Genomic DNA, 24,202 nt, shown 5'->3' with positions numbered 1-24,202 from the left:
CATATACATAAAACCGCAATTTTAGACCGTTTCGAAACAGTTTGCAAAACCTATTGCGACCTGCACGAACCTTCTTTGTGAAGACTTTCTTTGCCACCTGTTAACCTAATGAGAATGTAATTGTCATCTTTATTGGGAAACTATTTTTGGTCGAAGCGTTTAGGTTGAATGCTCTGATATAGGGAGACGTGGGGAGTATGAGAGATGCCTCCGTTTCAGTTATCGCTGTACTATAAATGCTTCTTCTGTACGATGGTGACGATGATAATTATTACTATTAGAACGTAGTGCAGTTATGGTCATTTGATATTGTCTAGTCGAAGTTGAGGGAGAAGCGAGCTTTAGGAAAATTCTGGCTATGATAGCTGATGAATATATTTTCCAAATTGAATAAGAATTACAACAAACAACGGAATTCATCATGTACAACAACACCGACACTTTTCAACGCTATGCCGCATGTAGATAGGGATTCCAACAAAACGATGTGTGCTGCATACCAATTGAATAAAGAGAGAACGCGAAACTGGCATTGTTGATGAAAATTCACTCTTGTTTTTCCTTTTTTTTTTTTTAATCTTCAGTAATAATTACTTCAGTTCAACATATTTTTTTTTATATGCAAGTAATAAAATACTACTAATATAGTCTGGGAATTTACCTTCGACTAAACCATGACTTTACAACTATTGTGATTATATTCATGATTATAGTTATTTCACGTGTGGATTTTTTCATAGTACTGATCGCGAAATTTAACAACCTGATAGGCCGAGTGTGTGGATAACTCTGACGTTCGTGGTAAATATTCCTTAGTTACCTGGTTTTATCACCCGCGCTGTGTACGCCAACTTAGGTAAGTCAAAATGGGACTACCTCGCAATTCTATTTTGAGTGTTTTATTCGTTATGATTTATTTCGAGATTTTTTGTATGGGAACTATTTCAAACTGACGACCCATCAAACCGCTTCGAGTAAAAACTGCAAAAACTGAAATTATGTAAGTTTCTCCTTCGATCATTTTTTTTCTTTTACAGTATCGGTTTAAGGCATATCGCTAAATGCTTTACAGACTCTAGCCTCTGGTAACCGCGACCAAGCTTTTGCATGAAATATTATTTTGCGTACGTCGATATCGATAATGTTGATCATCGATGCAACGAAAAAAACCGTTCTGGATTCAATCAGATGAATGTATAATTGATTGATCTTCAACAGACCCAAAATCGATAAAAGGTTCTCTTCTAATGGAATATGTGTACAGGTGAAAAAAATAAAGAAGTACATACAGCCGACATCAAAGACAATATGAGACGAGCTATAACATTATATTAGCAGAAATGATTTCACATAAGTTACTGTATCAAAAATACGTTTACTTCAGTTAGCGACCACTACTACAAAGATAGTCTAATAATCGTCACAAACAGCTATAATCTTACTAAATTTGCGTGTATTTTCATGTCCAGTTACCAAAAACCTTCAATCGCTCTGTTCATTTTCGGACACACCTGTAGTTACAGACATATTTTCTTTTAGCTAAACTATTCCATGATGCGCACCAAATGTTTTTCCAAATGAATTGTAACTAAGATTATAGAAAGGAATCTGAAAAAAAATTAGAATTTTCATTATTTTGCAAATATCATTTTAAAACATGTCACATTTGTGTTCTATTTGGTTTATCTACTAATAAGGTTAAGTTCGGGGAAAAATTTAAATAAGATTTAGTTTCGAAACATTAAACAGCCAACCACGTTTTTTGACAAACGTTCAAAATAAGAAATAGCTTCTTAATCCTAATACTGTCTTTCATCAACCCTCCACGCCGGAGTTGCCCATTGGAAATTACATCAGTTACCATTTATTGATCGTCAATTTCATCATATACACTATACCTACTGTTAACAGTTTTGGTTTTATTTAGAGCATTATTTAGTTAGGAAATTACACAACGTTGTCGCCTTAAAGACTCTTATTCAAACAAACTCTGTAATATGTGTGTCGTTGGCGAGATTTTAAGCAGTGATCCTGGTGAAATAAAGGTATCTCTTTAAATAGGAGCGTATGCACATTTTTTTTTATCCAAGTTCAATTCAAAATAAACAGTTAGATAAAAGTCGTTTTGGTATGTTTTGATAACCTAATGTCTATTTCAATAATCGTATATTGGCAGACTTCTGTTGGGCACCACACGCCGATATCCGAGAACCTTTATTCCTCTTTTATTACAGCTCACAGTAACATCTGGATAGCTAATTTATAAACTAAAAAGTGGAGCAAGTTTTGAACCAAATTAATTACTGAAGTTTATTAACATTCTTTGCTTAAAGCATCTCATATAGGAAGGAACAGTTGCAACCCATTTCAATCACACGTTAGACTTGCTGTCTCATACAAGTTTGCTGGCATTTAGCCCACTCGTAGGCAATTTTTAACTCTTGGAGTCGATGACCACTCAATTCTGCTCGCTTTTCCTTTTCTGTTTTTAACAAATCATTGAATAACACCCGCTCTTATTTTCGGACACCCTGTTCATACATTTTGTTGTCGTTTGTATCAGAAGTAGGTCTCTTGCATAATATTATCTAGGGAAGAAATGAAAACTATCACATGCTTATGTGTTTGTGACTCAATTTCTTCAATAGACTTATATTTACTTGTTTGATGTCATACATTGCCTTTACATAGATCGGCAACAAGTAACACTGTTTAACGTAGCTTCGTTTGCTTTCCTCCCTTTACCGCGTTCCCGAATTCTCTTCCTACTCCTCTATGAAAAAATATACAAATCCTTACGCTATCATTATCTCAACCGCCACCAGCGTCAGTTGTAATACAGCGGGAGATTTGCTACAAATAATTTTCGTTTTATTTTTTGTTGTCTATATATTCATGGTTCATATATACAGTTCTTACATTAGCATTTACATCATAAAGTGCAGGTTGCTGGCGCCCATAACAGCACGCACTCCACCAACTATCGATAAATCTATTGGGCGCCATGTATTCTATTCGCCGCAAACGATAACCCTAATGCTTTCATTTTTCGGCGATATCTTAGAATGTTCGCATTGTAAGAATTCGAAGCACGCAAATTAGTATTTTAGGCACGCTTGCGCGATAAACTACTGCCATATAAATGACAAAATCGCTCTTCAACAGTCGTCGAGATAACGAGAGAAGAAATGTAAATTCTCATTCCAATTAATACTCTTTCACAGATTTGAAAAATTCAGAAGTATAGGAACAAACAGATTCGGTGGAGGTGTTTCATGCTTGAGCTTGTTTTCATTGCAGGTTCGTAGTCAATCATTCGATGTCCATTAGCACGCGACAGGTGATGCCTGCTCAAAGATAACATCCGCTTGGCGGTAGACGAGAAATGTGAGGACGCTGCTAACGACGAGTATTACTATTCCGCTCAATATCGCCACAAGTTCACAACGTCTCGAAGCCTGCACGAACAACTCTAAACGAGAAGCCGACCACACCGATTCAGTCCAAGTGGAATATTTCGCATAATCGTTTTCATCGTCGTTGTCAGGGTTCTCGAAGTAGGGGCTTACTGCGGCTTGCAATAAGACCCTATGGCGTACACATATTCCTGGCTGTTCCTTAGTCGGCGCCGGGCCGAACATCCACTCAAACGACCACTCAGAACCGTCCTTCTTGAGTTTGCATGACTTCATGTCTGTGATGTTCTCGACAACCTGAAAATATAAGCAGACAGCACACGTTAGATACCAAACGGCGCTAAGGGAATTTACGGTGTCACTTACAGGGCGACATAGGATTCAAGAATTTAGTGCATAAACACGAATGGTACACCCACAAGATAAAATTCAGTTAATCTAAAAATGTACTTTACTAGCATACGTTGCTACATCAATAAATAGAGGTGCTTCATTCGCACCGGAAAGACACTTCACATTAATTCGCTATACTTGGTTATATGTGCAGGCACGTACAAAACAGGCGAGACTAGGACAGCGTATTCGGAGAAGCTGATCTGTCTAAAAGAAAAATAGTAGAATTACCATTTGATAATTTTTAGGTACTGAACCCTCAAGTGGATCAAGCTATCTCTTGATGCAGCCTAAAAGACGTTCTACGCTGAAAAGATTTCATAGATTTTGATGAAACAACTAGTAATGGAGTAACAGTGGGGGTGGCATCCGAATAAATTGTTTGCCAATGGCCCACCTTGCGGACGGAGCGAAAAAAGGAGTGACGATGAACTAACTGATGATGAGCTAATGAGCTAAAAGGCATCAATAAATGAAAACTGTTGCAAGAGGATATCGAAGAGGTTTGAATGATTTCAGCAATGGGGCGTAAGTACTCATTTTGCAATGCTTGAAGTTGCTTTTTTTTGACAGATATGATCAAAAAGATTGACACTAATAGAGGTTCATAGTACTAATATGAACTAGAGTGGTATTTACCGCAGCGAAGCGGAACCGATGCGAAAGAACATAATCTTCTCCGAACTGTGACCACATGTTATGAACTGACTAATTAATGCTCTTAAATATTAACAGTTAAATAGGTAAAATGAAAAATATAGAATATTTATAACCTCGATCGTTTTTAGTGCTATGGTCTTCATATAACATCTGTTCGGTCTTTTCGTTTCACTTTACCTACGAGATAATTTTGCTGTAGCAAAAATAAGTTAACCATGGCATTGTTTTCGACCATAAAATGTTCATTTTGTTGATTAAATTTCATGCTCAGTTCGGGTATGTGTCCTGTTTTGCCCCACAATATGAAAGGCCAACCACAGCATTATTCTAGCGAAGTGAACAATATAAAGCTTCGGTTCCACAAAAAAAAAGCTCTGTCACCATGTAAAAATCGCAGAGACAACTTTCGAAGAAAGATAGTGTTTACAGATTAAAAAGGCCGCCTATCTTGAAATGTTGATTTTATGTTATTCAGGCCTTAAGTTAAAACTCTACACATTTTGCTGTCGGGATCAAGCATCTGACATCAGCCAGTGACATCTTTTAATCAATACTACATTAAAGTCCATCGTTTGAATTTGTGTCACCTCAAATCGACAAATTAACCTAAATGTCACCTGAAAAGCTATAAGCGAAAAAATTTCCTTACCTCTCCGGAAACTGAAGCCAATACAAGATAGGCTATTTGTGTCTGTATATGTACTCCGCCAACGCCAACATATAACTGAAGTGGCTCCTTGCGTAAGAGAACCTTGGATTGTTCATTAACGACACTGCGAAACAGCGAGCATGACGCGTTAACGAGGAAGCACTCAAGCAGATCCTCAATTAGTGTTTGGTTTACCTTAACCTACAAGAAACAGCGCCAGTGCTAGAAGTTAGTTGACATTATTTTTCTAACTGAAAACAACCATAGCCATAGTAATTTGCTTATCAGTATTTTTGTTCTTTAGACAGAATGCAAACAGTTCGTGATATATATATATATATATATATATATAAACAGAAATCTGTGTCCGCACTTAATGTTATTTTATTGTCTCCTATTTGGCATTTAGGAAATTTTATCTTACATAGAAATAAACAAGGCTATGCGTCGGACTACGAATTGTATATCGCAACACGTATTATTTTGTATATATATATATATAACATATAGTTCGTTCCTGTTATTTAAGTTTTTCTATTGCATATATATATATATTGAATTTTCATCACAGCGATAGCATAGCATGTACACTTCGTATAGCAAGGTTGACAGCCCCCTGTAAGTACATGCATTGCATATACTCTTACCGATTCGTCATTGTTGGATCCGGCAAGGCGAAATATCGTATTTGAAGCTTTCTCAACAATGACACGGAGGTTTTTGGCAAGTTCAGTTAGATTTTGAACGCGATGAGGATCGTCGTCAAAGAAGGAGTTATAGTACTTATTGACATAGCGGTCTCTATGATTCGTGATCACCACGCTGGGTGAAGAGCTCAGAAGCCGTAAAAAGCTATGCGCAGACGCTGGTGGAAGGGCTCCCTTTGTTACATTGTTAATTTTGAGTCCTATAACACACCGAGAGAGATAAGGGGAAATAAAACGTTATAATAATTCTATATACATATATGTATATATATATATATATGTAGTCAACATGCCCAATATGTCTTAATAAATATAATTTTGTTCACTGTTCTAAAATTGTTTGAACAAATCTGGCAACATATTACTGTTTTTGTGAGACAGTGCCCTGGATCACTAGATATTATTGTTGTCAAATTGTGAGTTCCGTGGCTGTAAAGTTGATTTGACCACACGGAGCCGGACCGTTTTATAATACTAATAAAAGCGGCCTATCGAAATTCGAAGTTTATTACTAATGTAGCAAAGACTATAAATAGTCGGTACACACGCACATTTGACGTAGTTACTGTATTTTAAACACTAGTTAAGAGTCTATTTTCAACCGAACCTCGAATAAAGCATACTAACTAAATAAAGGAACAGGTAGGAACACGAATGTGTATGTAAACGAGACAAGGTTCTTATATCCATGTATACTGAGCAGTTCAGATTAAGAATATCTGTACTCTAGAAATATGCTTACCGCCCATAATTTTATCAAGCGTTTCTTTTGTTGCATTGTTATCCTGATATTGCTGATTATCCACATAAGCGAACCACTCCGGCTTATCCTTGTTCTCAGGAATAAGTTGATTAAATTCGATCAGAGACAAGATATTTTTGTCAGTCATATTATATGGCGCCTTTCCTTTGATGAGGTCATAAACAAAACGCGACGATCCTATATAGTCAAAAGCTTCGCCGTTGAAAAGAGCAAAAAGTATATTATATTTGAGAGGTACTTTTGAAGACATTTTTGAGATGGCATCGGCCGCAGCTATTATTGATACAATACCAGTGACAGCTGTATCGGCACCTGGAGCAAAATTATCGAACATAGAGAACGTATCCATTCGGGCAACCAAGATCATCGTCTTATTGGCAAAGGAACCCTTTTCCTCTGGAGAACGATTAGCGGGCACGATTGTCACAACATTGTTGTCTCCAAGAGGATCGCAAAAGCCTTTTGGAGCCGTTATGACGACAGACAGTCGGGATCGTCGTAGACAAGTCACCGTGTCGACGGCCGCATTCATCGGCGAATAGAGTTTAACAGCGCATTTTCGCTTTTCGAAGGTCGTGTAGTTACTGACCTGACGGTTGAACTTGTTAAAACAATCTCGAAGTTTGCCAATAATCGTACCGTTCTTGACATAGAACATTGGGAAGGGATAGTCACGGAAAAATGCACTAGTCATCTTATTATCCGGATGTTTATTCCATTGGCAACTTTGCTGGTCAGTATGGTAGTTTGAGTAGCGATTAGGGCAGGTGTCGTCTGGTGAAAAACTCGTCGGTGCGCTACCGTTCCGAAATATGATCACTCCAGCAACGCGTTTCGATTCAATAAACTTATCGAGCAGTTGTACCGACAGATCGGTATCTGCTATTACCGGCACGTACATATTGGAAGGCCCATTGCCTATTACGTATTTGGCATCAGCATTACTTTCGATAAGGTGAATCACCCCGACGTTACCGGATATCGATGACGAGCAACCAACTTGATGCGTTTTGTTTAAGCGGCGAAAGCAAAAGTGGTCTATGTCCCACTGCTCCTGTACCGGAACGCCGGAGTTGGCAGACACACTCAAAGGTGTCCTCGCCGCCAGCAAGAAAAACCCAGCCGTCGCACAAATAGCGGACCACATGTTATTATATTACTGTCAAAATACTCTCTAATTTTAATTTGCGTCACACTAACTGCTCATCACAGACCTTTTACTGTGGATTCCCCAGAGCCTCGTCGAAGTTTTTTCCGGTACGAATATTGACCTATTCGCTAGAACAGTGTCAACCAGGTTTGATGATTTCCCTGATAACAAACACAACTAAAATAGCGACAATTCCTTTTTTTTTTTTAGAGTCCTATTATGAGTCACCAACTTGACAGCGGCTTCATCGACACGAGACCGTCCGTTACAAAAAGGTTGCTCTTAATAGCTGTTGCTTCTTCGAGACTGAAAGAGAAAAACCAATGGCCATCAAACGACTGTTGGGACGCGGTGACTGGTCGTATCCGCCCGGAGGCGTTCATAGATTTAGTCAAGGTAAGATATGGTAAATTTTAGCATTTGTATCTCACTCACACAAACAACATTTCAAGTCTAACGGGTATGCTTCAGTCATCGGCATTTGGTAAAGATTGCTAAAACTAAACGCTTCTGAATGCGAGACGACTCAGCCCTATGTGAGGGGCCACAGTACTGGAACGTCAACTAATTCCGTCAGCCTGTGCGTACACATTGCTATCTTGACACCCCGACACCCTCTTCTCTCGAAGTGCAACTAACACCTAGCCTAGTTTATCAACAACAGTAAACCGGCCAGAACCCGACACACGATAAGCTAACTAACGCAGTTCTGGGGTATAGTGTCGACACACAGTTGAAAGTATAATGCGTTTATTCAGGATGGAAACAGCGAAGCTCGCGCGAAAAATCACTTGAAGCTGTCGAAATGTCAAACAGCGATGTGAATCTACTGGGGTTAGTCCATTCCCAGCAGTATCGAAAATAGATGGCGAGTTTTAAAAATTTTGCAAAAAAAAAGTTAAAAAGATTGCAAGCGATTATAGTATTATTCGTTTGTATGCTTTGTATAGCTGAGAACAAACGGTTTGTTCAGCGGTTGTGTACTGATCGTATTCTATAACATGCATACTCACAAATGTTAAGCCGTTTTTTGCTGACGTATAATATCGTCCTATAGGAGACGTCGAGGTCAAGATCTACCTTAAACAACTTACTTTTATTTCGATGAATGATTTACTCTGCTAATATGTTTATACGTTAAATTATCATTAACGAATCATTATTATTTTACTCTATTGCTATAAATATGATTAAACACACGCAAGAAGGTTGTTCTATACTATTAATTTTATTTTATTTCTGATAGCTGATTAGGCTAGGGTAACATTGGAACTATAGTTCGGTACGTAAATTAGGCAGAATAACTAAGTGCAAAACTAGCTGGGTTGGTAAAACGGCAAAAGATGGTGCATAACTAGAGCTATAACTCGGGTGCAATACGAACGTATATAAAAAATATATGAACTTCTCTTGAGGTCATTCCATCTATTCCCATTTTTATTATCAGACATATTTTCAAGTATCAAATATTACAGTAGGAGATCTTTAACAACTATTTATATAGGCAGCATAAATAACAAATAAACCAATTCTGTGCAAATGTTAAAAACTTCTTTCAGGAGGACCAAAACTACCTCCCAGGCTACCTCTGTAATAATTATCAATATATTATAACAATGAATATGAAAAAAAATCAGAATTAAAATGTTATTTTTTTATGTTATTAGCCAAGTGGTTGACTATCAGTTTATCATGCGTTTTGTGTTTTTGTTTGTTATTGAATTTCTGTATGTACTAAAGAAAAACACAGTGGTATCTTTTATAGGGTTTAGCAACAGAAACGTATATTAAGATGCCTCAGTAGGAGACGCTACTTTAGAAAACTGGAATCTTCCTATATAAAATGGTGGCTGAAGAGAAGCATATGCCGGCTCTCAAATTTTATTCCGCGTTAAAAGGGTTTCCGAACTACTGTTTCGAAGCTGAAATCATATATATATATATATATATATATAATTGTATGATACCAATGGCTGTCTAACTGAGCAACAACATAATATGTATCATACAAAACAATATCAATAGAAGAATTTGCTAAAATTACACCAGTAATACCCCCTAGTGTAAATAAAAAAATAAATCCTAAAGATCAAATTATAGGAACATCTAATCTTACTATAGAACCACGAATTGTAGGTAATCAAGAAAAAATTTTAATAGCAGCACTAAAATACGCTCGAGTATCAATATGTATTCCTATCGCGCTAGATTTAGCCGACTCATTTAACAAATGAACCGGCTATAATCTAGCGCGATACCAGCAATAATTCGCAAAAACCAACAATTATTTTCTACAAACACACACACATACAATGGGCAGAAGACTAATATATTTGTTCTTGGCACGCATCTAATTGTACTGTACCTAGGGGGACGCACAGACATAGAGCGGCATGCATTGGTCAATGGCAATGTTTAGAACAGTATGTTTACTTACCCCAAACACGGCATACACTGTGGCGTATAGATCTACTCTATCCTGAAAAATTGAATAGTAGGCTACTAACTCTATTACAATAACGTCGTCTTTCAATGCTGAATTCAGTCCTGAACAGCAGCTGGTGTTGATGGTGCCGCCAAGAGCAAGCTAAGATCCACCTAAGTGATCAAAGTCAAGCCTTTACAGTCTCACGTTGAGCGGCTACTGACCAGATGAGCAAATATAGTAAAACAACATGGCAGAAGAGTGTTCTTCATTCTTCAGTTGTCGCAGAGCCTGGCGGAGGACCATGTAGTCCATTCAGCAATGCTGGCGTCTAAACACGTGTACTACAATGGTTTAGCGGTTACTTGAGTCTGATTAAACAAAAGGCAAAACACACACACACACACACGCCATACCACTTCATTAAACCCAATCAGCCAACGACACAGGTGTGTATTTTTACAATGAAAATTATCGCCATCCCCCACCACCAGCGTCAGCGTATCGGCGTCGACCTCGCTGGTTCACATATATATACGTACATATATGCGCATGGCAATGACTGTAAGCATTATATGCGTGCAAAACTTTCCGTGTGAATGTGGCTACATTCGAGTGCCGGCGCTCATTATTAAGTAGACGCTAAAAAAAACACGTGATTTTTCGATCTTTTATTCAACCAAGTGCCATATTCTTAGTAACGACAACGTTACTGTCAAGTGGTAGAATCCTTAATCTAAATCGCTTGTGATAAATAGATAGTCAAAAAAGGCAAGGAGAAACTTCACATTTACATGCATCGAAGCTCGCTAGGTGAGCTACTAACTTTATGAAAGACGATCATGGGTATAACGATCAATTATCATAATCTTTATTGGTGAATAGATGCCCTATTTTCATGCACGACCGCCGGCTGTAAGCATGTTGGGGTCGTTGGTGTGATTTTTTCTTGAGTTAGATATATTAAAAGCCTTGTCCTTGTTGTGAACGTTTGCTATGCGCGAGTAATACCTGTTCGAAATGGACACCAGGGGAAATCTTACTTCGTTTTTGGCTGGCGGTCACGCAAGATCTTTTGTAGGACTAACCTGGTCAAACGATTACTCAATAACAACAACAACAACAACAAAGTCAGGATATAATTAGACGATGGGTCTACAAATTTCAAGCGGATGCATGTAAATTCGAGAGTGTGTTAAAAAATCACTTCTGTTGTGTTGGTAAGAAAAGCGAAGGAAACATATGTGCAAAACTGACGGTTGGAAGCATGAGGTGCACGAATAGCTTGTGAAATGTAGCATCTAAGGCACGCATCACCTCGAGCTTAAAAACGTATCTTTAATGTACATTTATATGAATATATGTACATACGATAGTAATGCAATGCGATGTGCCTGCTAATCGATTTCAATATGAAATTTATTTGAAGAAATAACGTGGAACTAGCACGAAGGGATTGAAGTCGTCCAAGAAGTAATAGCCATAACTATGTCTAGGTTTGTTTCTATACAGGTTCTTCCGTACAGGTTAGTTCTTCCCAGCTGAAACGTATGCTCTATGGTTTCCCTGACACAATTTCCGACACATCTAGGGGATAGAATATAGATTAACTGTATATAACTGTACATTGTATATAGATCGATTGTTGCGGCTGTAATAGATTAAGTACGAAGTCTGACTGTTTATGTAATTTGAACTCGTCCATTTTGGCTAGTTAATCAATTCGACTACTCTAAATCATGTATATTTATAGTGTATACACTGTAGTGTTGTATATGGCGTTATCATGTGAAGTATATCAGAGTGAAGAGTTGAGTCTGTAGTCTTTGGCCATTAAATATGATGACAATGGTAGTTCCAATTCGCACATGTTCGACATTCTGCATCGTCTCATTAGGTTTACAGTCGAATATACGCCGATGTAAAGCAGCCACTTATACTCCCTCCCTAACTTTTGGTATGGTACTTCAAATATTATACCACCTATTGATCAGGAAATCAACAATCGGTGTGGTATCTAACAAAACTGTTTGACAGATGCAGTGGATAAAGTTTATACGACGTCTTTGGTTCGTAACCACTGCAGCTAACGTGTATATGGATCTCCAAAACTTCCCAATAACCTATCTGTGACGATCATACGGGCCATATTGCCCAGCCAGTTGCTTGAGGCTGTTGACTTCTTTACCTGAGAAGTCGATGAAGAGCAGTGTCAACTTCATCGCGTGCCACTGCAGGACAAATTCCATTTAGAATTAAGAATCACCTGCGAACTCTGCCTATTTCCTTCGTCATTTTTTTGTAACAGCCGATAACTTGTCTTCGTTAGCGACACGTAGCGATGGTATGCGTTCGTTCCGACTAGTCTTCTACGACCACTCAATATATTAGCAATAAACGTAGCTCCAGCGAATTTTTCCATTTCTTGGCACTTCTCTCCTTAACTTACTCGTTGGCCTGTACAGGTATCTCTATAGGTTCATTCCATGCGCTGATGGGCTTTTTTTTTGCTGGAACTGCCAGTTAATCAATAGCTAAGCTTCTTCTATAGTGATCGTAATTATGTTTCTCAGGAGTTTATGGGCAAACTTGCGAACGTAAAACCACATCGACTAGAATTGGGTATCCATAGGTTTTAAGTTGCCGTAAGCAGTAAACACTAAGTACATTACAACCTTGAAAATATTTTTTACTCGAACTAAACATTGGTTAATATAAAGTCCGGCTAAAATAAGATGAAATTCAAGCATTTTTCGAATATATCTCTGCTGTTGTCACCGAAGAACGTGACGATACGAAAGTGCCAGTGAGCGCAGTTTGTTTGTTATTTAAATACGACCCATTCGAATTTATGACTCTCGAATAATGTATGTTCGTTTTTGCCCTTGTTACTACTACGATGCTGACAGCAGCAATCCAAGGGCTATTTATTTATTTGAATGAGCCCCCTCAACTCAAGTTATAAGGGGAAATATTGCGGTAATGATAAGTATAGTTATGAATAACCATGAACTTTGCACTTTAAATTGGACCGGTTTATTGCTACGAATCTGTGTCATTGGAAATTTCTAGTTCTAGAGAGTTGTCGAAACGTTTAATAAAAAGTTGCACAAGTCTAATTGTTTTCACTATTATGAAACGGATAAAAATGCTAATCCAGTAAACGCATTGTTGCAACTGGAGCGGAATCCAACACGTCTATTTCTACAGCTTGATAAGATGATTTTTTTGTTACGATCATTACGTTTATCATACAGTTTATCATTGTATTACATAACGTAAACATCTGGTTAAATCCTGATGTACATGTGCTTTACGCGTGTTATTTTATTTTATATTTATCAATGCACATTTTTTTCCAGTTCAATCGAAGATCAGAAACGGCTATAAACTGCTGTTGTATACGGCGTTCTTATACAGACACGAGTCCACGCATCATCCATACACGCATATACATCCTGATTCGCCTTTGCCACGACAAGCAGTGTCCTGTGTTATAGCGTTCTACCCTAACCAAAAAAACCTGTATTGCAGTGTCGTTTAAGTGTCAATGACATATTTCTTGTTTGTAAAGAAGGTTCTGTCATGGCATTTATGATATTCATCACGATCACATCTATTCTCATCAAGATCCTCATCAAAATCTATTACTATCCCTCATTTTTGGCCTCATAGAGCATAATGCAAAGTCATAGGCTGTTTTGCCGTTTTCTGACCGGCCGCGGACCAACAGAAACTTGACCCAACCGCCCCCATTACTATGCCTGACTAAAGCATTGTAGATGGGGGCTGGTAAGCAATGGGCAGCGGCGGCGGCGGCGGCGGCGGCACACGCAGAGGCAAACATTTGCGAGAACATCTAAAGGTCCGCTATTTGCGTTATCTGTACCTGCATTTCTTCTTTTATGTCTTTTGGATATGGTTGTGTCTCTGTAGTGGCGCGGCGTTTTGAGATAGTTAATTTCAGCCAACGGTATAAACACCTACTACAACTGCTGAAAAGTAAAGTTCTGAACGGAATATACAGTTGGAAGAACACCACAACCCAGATCACGAACAACTCGCATGTTTTCAGCATGTCTGGTAGATTTCAGCTTGTGCCATTTTTACCAAACTACTCATTTAAAATTAATCCAGACCGTTTCTAATGCGACTATAGTCCAATAGATAGGTGAAGCTATTAGTTCTGCGACAGCGGCAATGTAGAAAACATTATATAGTACCTATTATATATCTCATTGTTAGATATCAGACATTGTCGCTATTTGCTAATGAATAATAACGGCACATAACGGTGCATCTCCGATACGCCGAGTTGCCGTCACGGCTTTGTTAATTGCAAGGCAGTACGAAGCGATCAGTTACTTTGTAGCATGTCGGATTGCGAGTAGACAAATGGCGCAGACGCGGCCAGCTCTGTATAACGTGATAGATCTTCAAATATGCGTCTTACCTGCGTCGTATTGTCTATTTGGTCGCGCTATTAAATTGTCGTTAAATTGTCTAGAAATCATTGGCCAGAACAGTGCCAAATAGAAATAAGGTCTTACTACTGTAGACAACCTGACAGCGGACCTGATCAGATACTCATTCAAATCCCTGACTAGCGATAGACTTTTCCGAACACTAATCATTTCTTATACGAGCACTTTTGGTATCTATCGAACAATTCCAAGTGATATAGTTAAGTGTCACTTTCAGACCAGTGAAGTGGAGAGTCCCTACAGATCCTGACCCTAGAGATCTCACCTAGTATCGTCCGGTGGGATTGATCAGATCTCTTTGCCTTCAAAATAATTATTGGACTTAATTGTCAAGGGATTCGTGACCAGCTCTTGTAAACTCTACTTAGTACACATTTGACGTTGACGCACACAGTTTAACTAGCTTGTGGCATGGTTCTGACGTATCGGGTGACCTTTTTATAATTCGCTCAGAAATTAAGGTACATCTGTTCCCGATCACATTTCGGGACAATTCCGCGATGCGTCTTATTCGATTTGGTTCAGACAGATCGTTCGGACTATGCAATCATTTACATCGTGAATATTCTCCAAATCAGATCTGATTCTTCACAGGACAATGAGCTTTTCCTAGACCGCCATCGATTCTTCTAGTTTCTCACTTCCAGTGCGACGTTACCACGTCGCGTACACCTTATTAAATTATATTAATAAGAGAAATGATTATAGCAGGTATTGGTAGGTACTACTGTGACGAAGATGGACAGTTTGATCGTTTTCAACTGACGTCTTTCTCATGAGCGTCCATTTTGTACCAGACAAAGCGGCGATTATGCAATCGGGCTACTATACTAGCTAATAATATCGTGATGCCGCATTCCGAAAAAGATCAGAGCACGGCTATTACTAACGGAATCGGACACGTGTCACTAGTGCAATGACAATAAGGCCGAAGGCAGGAGTCCGAACTTTTTTCTCGTCCGATAGTATCATGCTACTTTAGCCAGTGAATCGCTCTAGTTCGAAACATGGCTCCTAGGAATACATGGTGTTGGTTGCTTGTTTTTGGTTGCAGACGACAGCAAAGAGTGACTTGCCTAATTTCGATATCGCGTCCTATTGCTTTTATGTACGGCAGCTTTTTTCGATTCTCATACGATCAAATCAACGAATAAACAAGCAACGCCTTTGAGTCATTGCAACCAGTAGCTGTCGCTGAGGCGGGCAGATCTGTGGGGCGCAGATATACGTTTTGCGTTTGAAATTAACGAAAACAGAGTAGAAAAAATGCACCACCGGTGACCAAGGCATGGCCATCGTCAATGTCAGACAGATTGGTGCGTTTGCTTGTGTCATTCAATCAAATACGGCAACTGGCAGGTTTCATTTCTAAGATTTGTGACGTATCGATCATGAAATGTCCGACTGGACGCCCGAGACAATTGTTAGGGGCGGAAAGTCACCTAACGAAATGTCAAGTATTTAAAACTGGGGTTCTCGTACATCTTGGGCTATGCGTCAGTGCGATCTGCTCGACCAGTAGAACGATATATCAAACATTAGTGAAAAATAGTTTTGTCGCTAACGCGACAAATGGATAATAATCGGACAGCAAAGCTTCCTTAAGAAATAATGGATTTTTATGGAAAAAAGTTCTACAATATGGTCTAATACTTTCTACAAAGGTACCACTTGTTCTTCTGCTTATCATCGCTTGTTCTACGATGTGTTGCGACCTGTTGTTGAAGTCAAATTTGTAATCAAATAAAAAATAAACAGAAAATTATATGGCGAATTTCTGTTTTTCTTTATTAATATTATATGTGCATAAGGCCGCTGCGATACTCATATCGTCCGAAGACTAAATTCACAAAATCTGAGAACCATGATAATCATCCATTGTTATGAGACCCCCACAAAAATTGTGTATAATCAATGATTCGAAATGTTCGCCAGTTCGGCGATCTGTGTGCTTAATATATGCTTTCCATTGCTTCAAGAGCAAGTAACCGGTAATTTTAGCTAATAATACTACAACTAAACCACCCATTGACGATAGTTTTTTTGGAAGGATGGTTTTTACGCCCGCTAGAAAAGTTGATTTCGAAAAAAATCGCCGCCTTTAAGCCACGCTACTTTTTGAACCCAAACGGACATTTGAATTTTAAGATCTCGAACAAACATGTCGTATGATATGGTAGTTCCACATTCTGTACACGCCATCTCTTGCCACACTAGACATTGGTGATGGACCCATTCCGGTTGACCCACATCGAATGCGCTTCGTCAGCTACAGCTAGTGTACAGACAAATATACAGCGTATGTCATTTTTGTTGTATCAGATTGATTAATGCCCTCACTGAAGCCCACCCCGACAACGTCCTCCACTTTTCGTATATGAATACAATGTAACGTTTGTTGCGTTTATTTTGCATGGCTCCTAATGTCGACAGGCATTTTTCCCCTGTTTTGCATTGGCCACAAAAGATTACTGCATTTATCTAATGCCCATATAGTAGTATAGTGTATTATATGACACCGACTGTTATTTGTGGGTGGCAGATTGTAGCGGCCACAGTTACACCAAGAGTCGTCAGCAACTCGGCCATAACAAACTGTCTCGGAGCAGCAAATATGGCGTACTCCTGTTAAAAACTGTCTGCGAGCGTGTTATAACGAGAGAAGCAGTACAGGTTACCTTATCATACATATGATATGGAAGCGACCCACCGTAAAGAGCGTATAACCCTTCAGTTTTTTAGGGCCGTCTAGGACATAAAGACAATACCCGTCGAGCGATGCCTTGTATCTTAATAGTTCTTATAATTCACCCAAATTGAGTAGTCTCTATGTGTCGTCGGCGGGATACGGATTAGCGAAAACTTTGAACGTAATTGTGTTTTTTAACCGAAAATGTATATGTATATATAAAGGTGCAGCTAAGACGGAGATAAACGAAATGACAAAGATAAAATAATTCCTGTGTCAAATAGGCCTAATGTTGACGATTGCCAATAGGCGCATCAGGACAACATAATGTACATTATTTAAGATGCAAATAGAGGCACCGACTTGCAGTGACCTGCTATTCCACTGGGGCTAGCAGATGGTGAACTGTGATGTCAGTGCCGATGATTCTACCCGATATTTTCGACAACTGTGTGTATTTAGCAGTATACTAGCCCGTATAGTAAGATGTGTTAACACTACGTGCATCTGTAATAGTGATTGTACAAAAATTACAGAATGCTTCTGAGGTGGTATCTGCCGTCAATGCCGGACGGGCAGATCTGAAGAGGTCGCCAAACGACGCCCATCGACCGACCCATCTCCTGGCAGACCAACGAAGCAACAGTCGGTTACTGTGGATTATTGTTTATTGCTATTTTGATAAGGATTTCAGCGTGCCGGCTCGTCATTTGCTTTCACGTATGAGTGCATGTACGTGTATTTTTAATAAATGCATATGATCGACGGGACGCAACACGGGCATGTTACAACTATCCGAATAGCAATCCCGTTCACTAGAAAGAGACCGGCTGTCGCGGTAGCTTTAAAATCCTTTTGACTTGTGAACGATCTATGCTTAGATTGAGCAACCAACAACTCAAAGATCTGACATCGTCATCTACAGGCCGTCAATTAGCGGTGATTTGCGAAGTCAGCAGCCTATGGCCATTGCGTGACCGAAATCTGCGACGCGTCCAGTCGATTCAAGGAGGGCCTTGAATCGTCGAGAGTAAACGTATCAGTGAATTAGTTAGACTGATTTTCTATTGGAGGAGCAGATAGGTACGGCTACCAGGACACGACAACATAGCGCGCATAATTTTGTCTGTATGTATATTTTGTACTGGCAACTCATTGGCTCAAAAGCGTTTTCTAGAAGGCTTGGCGCATTCTGCTGTACAAACAATGTAAATAGTGATAAGTAGCAGAACTCTATCGATTAAGCATTTTCTATGATAACGGGGAGGTCTGTACTGGGAGCTATTTTCAATACCTATATGAATTTCTGGGCTATTTTTATCTTGGTAGGAACCTCGAGTTTGTTCAATTAGTTGAGCATAAACGCAGACTGCTCGTGCACCGTAAGGCTGTGTCATCTTTAAATTTTTGGTTGCCGACCTGGTAGAATATTAAACATACGTTCAAACAGAACTTCTCACGTTAGGGGAATTGGTGGCGAAGTATAGTTACAGAGTACAATTAAAATAACTGCTTTCTGAGATAAAGTATAAGTAACAGTGTAGGTGTACGTAGAATATCCGAGATGAAAGGCATAATAATGATCGATAACCGAATCTATCATAACATTAGATAGGGCTGGCCTAAGTTACCCAGACGGATAGAACCGGCCTTGTAACGCTTCAGTAATACGAGTACAAGACGAGACTGTTCCGTGGTCTGTTTTGTGCAGACTAAAAAAGCGACCAATTGCCGTACTGTCCAACTATAGTCATTCAATAACTATTACATAAAACTTTCTCTCTCAAGTTATTTCGTTACCATCCACGTACTTCTCTCGAGAATCACAGATGCCGTTTGTCACACGAACGACAAATACAGAATATAGCATATTCAGATACTGCTATCAAAAATAGTGTAAATATCAACACAGAAGGTCTACTAGTAGACCTGAAACAACATCTTCTGAGATATTTTCACGCGATTCAATTGCTATAGCACATGCGAAACAGTCCCGACAATGTCAGCATTTTTTTAAATCCGTATAAGTTTTTTTGATCTTTTTTTACATCTAACATACTGCCGTTCCAATCTTAACAATTTTTAACGATTGGCAAAGTTATCAACGGAACAAGGCCGATTTTATGCACACGATGCGAATTAAGTCTGCTTGGCAAATTTTTCATTATGCAGTACTGATTCACTTCTTATAAAGGTTGGTTCCCACGTATCCAGGGGGCCTCCAGCTATCGCGGCGACAAATATTCCATTAAGTTGTTTTTACACTATCTAATATACTGATGTTCGTTATTTGGAAAAATATCTAGAAAGTTTTGGCAGGCTATTACCACGGAAAGTTGAAAATGATCGTCTGACGCTAAGGTACTCTTGACATTAAAGGAGCTCGTATAGTTCTGGACCTTGGCGTATTTCAAAGTCTTCTTAATCGAGGTTCTTTCGATAATGTCACGCCACTGTTAAGCTGATATACGCTTCAGTCATTTAGGATTCGATATAGCAAAGAGGCCTAGTTTCTTTTGTAAAGCATTGAAACCTCTCAAAGCTGACGCCGTCTTATGGGTAATAGTGACTGCGACACGGCGAAGATGAACTTTATTACGATTACAGAATAGAATAGTGTGTTGGAACGTAACGGTACGACAAGCTGAAACTAAGAACTTGAATGATGTAAAAAAAAATCGCTGAATTTAAACTGAGGGTCGGAGAAATCCGACTGCTGATACTAGGGGCGGATTTGCTGTCAAGTCGGGAAGTTCCACTTATGCCTAAAGGGTAAACTTTTTGCTTATGCAACGTACTTCACGGGAATTCAATTAATACGAGTAAGACTCGCTGCTTCAAGGAGTATTCTAGTCGAATCTAGACATAATGTAGCGGCATTATATAAAGGCGAAATCCGTAATATTTATTATACACTAATATATATATATATATATATATATATATATACACCGATACAACAACAGAATTTTCATTAGAATATTCAAGAATATATTGTTAGAACCATTTGGCTTCTATTAGAACATTTTGAGCGAGTGCGATTATCTATATGTGAGCAATTAAATACCAGCATCTGAGATCTTCGGAACGGAACAGATCAGTGAAGGTAGAATAAACATGAGAAGCTGCACAATAGGTGTACAGCAGTTTTTCATGATGCCTGCAAATGCATAGCGGACCACAATGGTAAAACTTTCACAATAACACTCTAGTTTGAACAATGAACCGGGTGTGCAGCACGATACGAGTAATGTCTATGAATAGCAATGGTCATTTTGCCAACATCTCTATCAGCTTGAAAGAGATAGTGTTACTCGTAGACGTTTTCCCGTTTGTCAAGCTTGCGTTTTTGTTGTTCTGACTGACCACATTTTTTTTGGGGCCCTACCGTATTTCGGCCTTTGGTCCGTTATCTCTGTCGACATACATTTTCATCTATGCACTGCAGCTATACCATAGTATTTCGAGGAAGAACACAGCATAACCGCTTCGAGTTATACATTAACATCTGTAACTATTACAGAAGGTACACAAAAATATATTATTGGGAGATCGCAGCTTTCGACCTCTAATAGCTTTCGACCGCAGTAATCGACCTCTGTGAGAATAGGCAACTGTTCGGGGGCATGAACTGGTCACAACTGGACTGAAATCATCGCATTTTTGCTGTTGATGCGGATGTTGATGTGAACGCTCATTTGACGCTGGTGCGTCGAAGAAACTAAAGGACAACAGGACGCTCAAAAGGGTCGCTAGGTTGTTAGCAGACCGCAAGCACAGGATCTCTGGGCTAATAACGATTGGTTCGAGACAAAAAGCTGGCTCTCATCAGTAATAGCAGCGATTTGTAACGATCCAAATCCTGACATTGGCGGCCGTCAGACGAGCGTCGTTAACAGGGGCTGTAGGGGACGATTGGGTCATCCTAACTATATGTATAGTTAAGCTAAATAAGCTGCTTCATAATGGAGATAATGATCATATTGTAGTTAATTAGCATCAGTATACTAAGACAGATATAGCAGGGCATCCGATATCTGACGTCGACGCGTCTGCCGTTTGGCAACAATCAAATGGTGTTTCGTTCAGCGTTTGCTTTGATATTTGCGACTGTAAAAGCTCGATATGTACTATTATAATGAATGGAATAAGAAAAAATGGTAATTGGCCTGCATATGTACACATCCTTGTGGATGTTTCGTCCCTATCTAGAAATGTACCGCGAACAGTTGTTTAAATGTATGCACAACAATTGTGCATGGAACAATAATCAACAGTGAGATAAGTCTGTCGGTTAAGAAGATTCTTGGGAAAAAAAATAGCTTTTATTTAGTGCAGCCGTTACTACGCAAAACGATACAACCCATATATGTATTTTTGGAAAATCAAATTTGACAATTGAGAAGTAACACTAATGATAAGAGACATTTAATTGCTGAGTACAAAAGTCCACGCTGGCTAGACAGAATTAATAATGGAAACGTTCGAACCATCGACGGAGATTTTAGAAAGATAAGATTAAGAATAGAATAAAAAATACCTCCCAGATTGAGACCCTTTGTTTTCTACATATTCTATGACTAAGCCATATTTTTGCGACATGTTTAAATAGTAGTTATTTGATAAATTGTTAGAAAAAGATTTACGAAGAAAAAGCACTAACAGTACCCTATATTGTACGGTTATGCATGTATATTTCATGCATCTATCATTTTCTTAAAAATCGCAAATCATTGTGATTTTTTTTTTCTTTTAAATTGGTATAGATTTTTGGCTTATAGCGGATTTTTCATAACTCTAGGCTCAGTTCATTATATATAGGTTAGGTTTGATGGTTGAACAGGGTGATGACAATTATGAGGTATCCGTCCTATGCGTAAGGAATTATAGACCATGTTTTGAAAATGGTTTATATTCTATAGTCAAATCATAAGAATGGCCTTCCAGAAGCCCAATTTAATAGAAGTTGTCGGATATCATGCACTTCTATTATATAATGCATAAACTGATTTTAAGAGGCGCCTTGGTGGACCAGAACTAGCAACGTCCTGGATTCAGCATTTGAATACACTCTATAAATAATCTTAATCTCCTAGCGGCTGTCTGAAATTCGTGTTTATCTACTCATTACTGAAAGGGTTAATGTTTCGTTGATGCACCTAAGCTCATATTTATTTATAATGTATTTTGCTAACTTATATCGCTTGAAAAACACAAAAACATATAATAAAATTAATGCCTCACTGCAAGGTGTACCAAGTACTTCATATCTTCTCACTTCTTATCTCTCGCGTTGAGTGAGGCGGGCCCAAGGAAAGGAACAATTTTACGTCCGTTGTTCCCGACATTAGAATAAGGCTTCAGTTTTCTATTCTCTTCTAGAATTCATGGCTTAAAGCTAATCCTAGCTGTCAATAGCACCAAAGCGTCACAGCCATCAAATAGTCCCGCTCCTGAAAACTTGATCGTGTACTGTAGCATTTGTGGCCATTGGGAACAGCCATTGTGAATATGACTGGGAGGCTGGGGCCGTAACTTGTTGCACCTTGACGCCAAAAAGCCTAAGCAATTTGTTTCGTTCTCATGCGCCTACTCAGTGAAGCTGTCACCCAAGTCCCCTTGACTGCTAGTACATAACTGGCGTCAGCGTTTATCGATGGGCTTCGTCGTTAAAGCTGGTGTCGCTCTCTTTGCAGGGCTTGAAATGATACGATTTATTTCTGTAGAAGCCTGTTTAACGAACCTGCCACGAAAAATGGCTTATGCTATGCTAATTCGCGGCCAAGCTTCGAGCTCCCCCTTCCTATCAACTACAGGGATACTAGCATATGTTTATCTTTAATAGATTTCCCTCCGTAGCACCCTCTGTTCCCTGGTTTTAGGCCTGAGATAACTTGCTTGAGGTCTTGTGCTATTTGGACGGATATTGTCTATGGTGACGAAGTTGATGACGTTCGCGCTTCGTTAGTGCTGAACGTCTAACAGCAATAACGAGGGTGAGTAAAGCTAGCGCTACTGTTGGAACTCGGTGCCAAGCTTGGCAGCTGGCTGCTACCCTAAATCGAGCGCCCCTTCCCTTTGCGACCAAATATTCAGTGGCTGCACATTCACCCTGCCACATCCTGTCTGATACGTGAATCGCTTGTATATTTACTTCTGTATTAGTGGATGGCTCTGTGCTGTGCGTCCGAATCGCTGACGATAAACGTCCATTCAAATGGCTGTCCGGCTGCTGCTAGCCCAATGATAATACCAGCAAACATGGCGGGCAAACAACTACAAATCACGCTACCGTCACCAATAGCGGTTTAACTTAATGCGGGTGGCCGATGACAGAGGCCGTCGCTTCGTCAGCTTGTGGGAGACATAAGCCGATTGGGTTTTGTGCGTATTGTATGACTGTTAACTGTTCTGCGGAAATTGCTACTGGTGAACCTGCGTAGGCAAATCGAAAGTAGTTAATATGAATACTATCAACATACTCTTAAACGACGTCTTCTAGTGGAATGCCAATGTAAATTAGCGTGATTTGGATTAGTACAATGATTTTTACTCATGTCTTGCCAATGTTCACGAAAATCAAAATGTTCTCTTAGCTAAGTGAATATTTTCCCCTCAAGTTATTTTCCCAGTGGGGCAATTATCGACCAGCGTAGTGGTACTCAGGGGGGCCAAATTTCAATTATTTCACTTTTGTGCGTATTGTCACGTGAATCATACAATATTGTTACACGACTATGTTCATTGCTTTTTAATGTTAAACTAGTGGAAAAACGACTATGAAATGAGCATGACAAATGTGCTGGACTGTCGCTTATTAAACTATTACACGGGATAAGACCTCCCGTTCCGTAGCAATCAGATAT

At 39.1% G+C, this 24,202-nt stretch overlaps 1 protein-coding gene and 1 long non-coding RNA gene across 3 annotated transcripts in view; one reads left to right on the top strand and one right to left on the bottom strand.

The window, feature by feature from the left end:
• Positions 1 to 2,284: 2,284 nt before the first annotated feature.
• On the bottom strand, positions 2,285 to 8,393 carry Nct (Nicastrin). 2 transcript variants are annotated; one of them, XM_086992310.1, is made up of 5 exons: positions 8,174 to 8,390; positions 6,568 to 6,780; positions 5,766 to 6,025; positions 5,119 to 5,319; positions 2,285 to 3,713 (listed from the first exon to the last, which is right to left on the bottom strand). In XM_086992310.1, exons 1-5 carry the CDS (start codon positions 8,217 to 8,219, stop codon positions 3,327 to 3,329), a joined length of 1,107 nt encoding a protein of 368 aa, XP_086848436.1. In that variant the 5' UTR covers positions 8,220 to 8,390; the 3' UTR covers positions 2,285 to 3,326. The 2 variants fall into 2 exon arrangements, with proteins under 2 accessions (XP_086848436.1, XP_022667747.1); XM_022812012.2 differs by having other exon boundaries at positions 6,568 to 8,393.
• The window catches only part of LOC147754862 (uncharacterized), a 37,538-nt gene continuing 21,339 nt past the window's right edge, over positions 8,004 to 24,202 (top strand). The window contains exon 1 of the long non-coding RNA XR_015329821.1: positions 8,004 to 8,134. This is a non-coding gene — a long non-coding RNA (uncharacterized LOC147754862). The remainder of the gene's footprint in view (positions 8,135 to 24,202) is intronic.

The sequence above is a fragment of the Varroa destructor genome, unplaced genomic scaffold (assembly GCF_002443255.2).
Source record: "Varroa destructor unplaced genomic scaffold, Vdes_3.0 BEIS01000006.1, whole genome shotgun sequence".
Classification (NCBI taxonomy): domain Eukaryota; kingdom Metazoa; phylum Arthropoda; class Arachnida; order Mesostigmata; family Varroidae; genus Varroa; species Varroa destructor.
The sequence above is the reverse complement of the archived record's forward strand: the minus strand, read 5'-3'. Positions and strand labels throughout refer to the sequence as shown.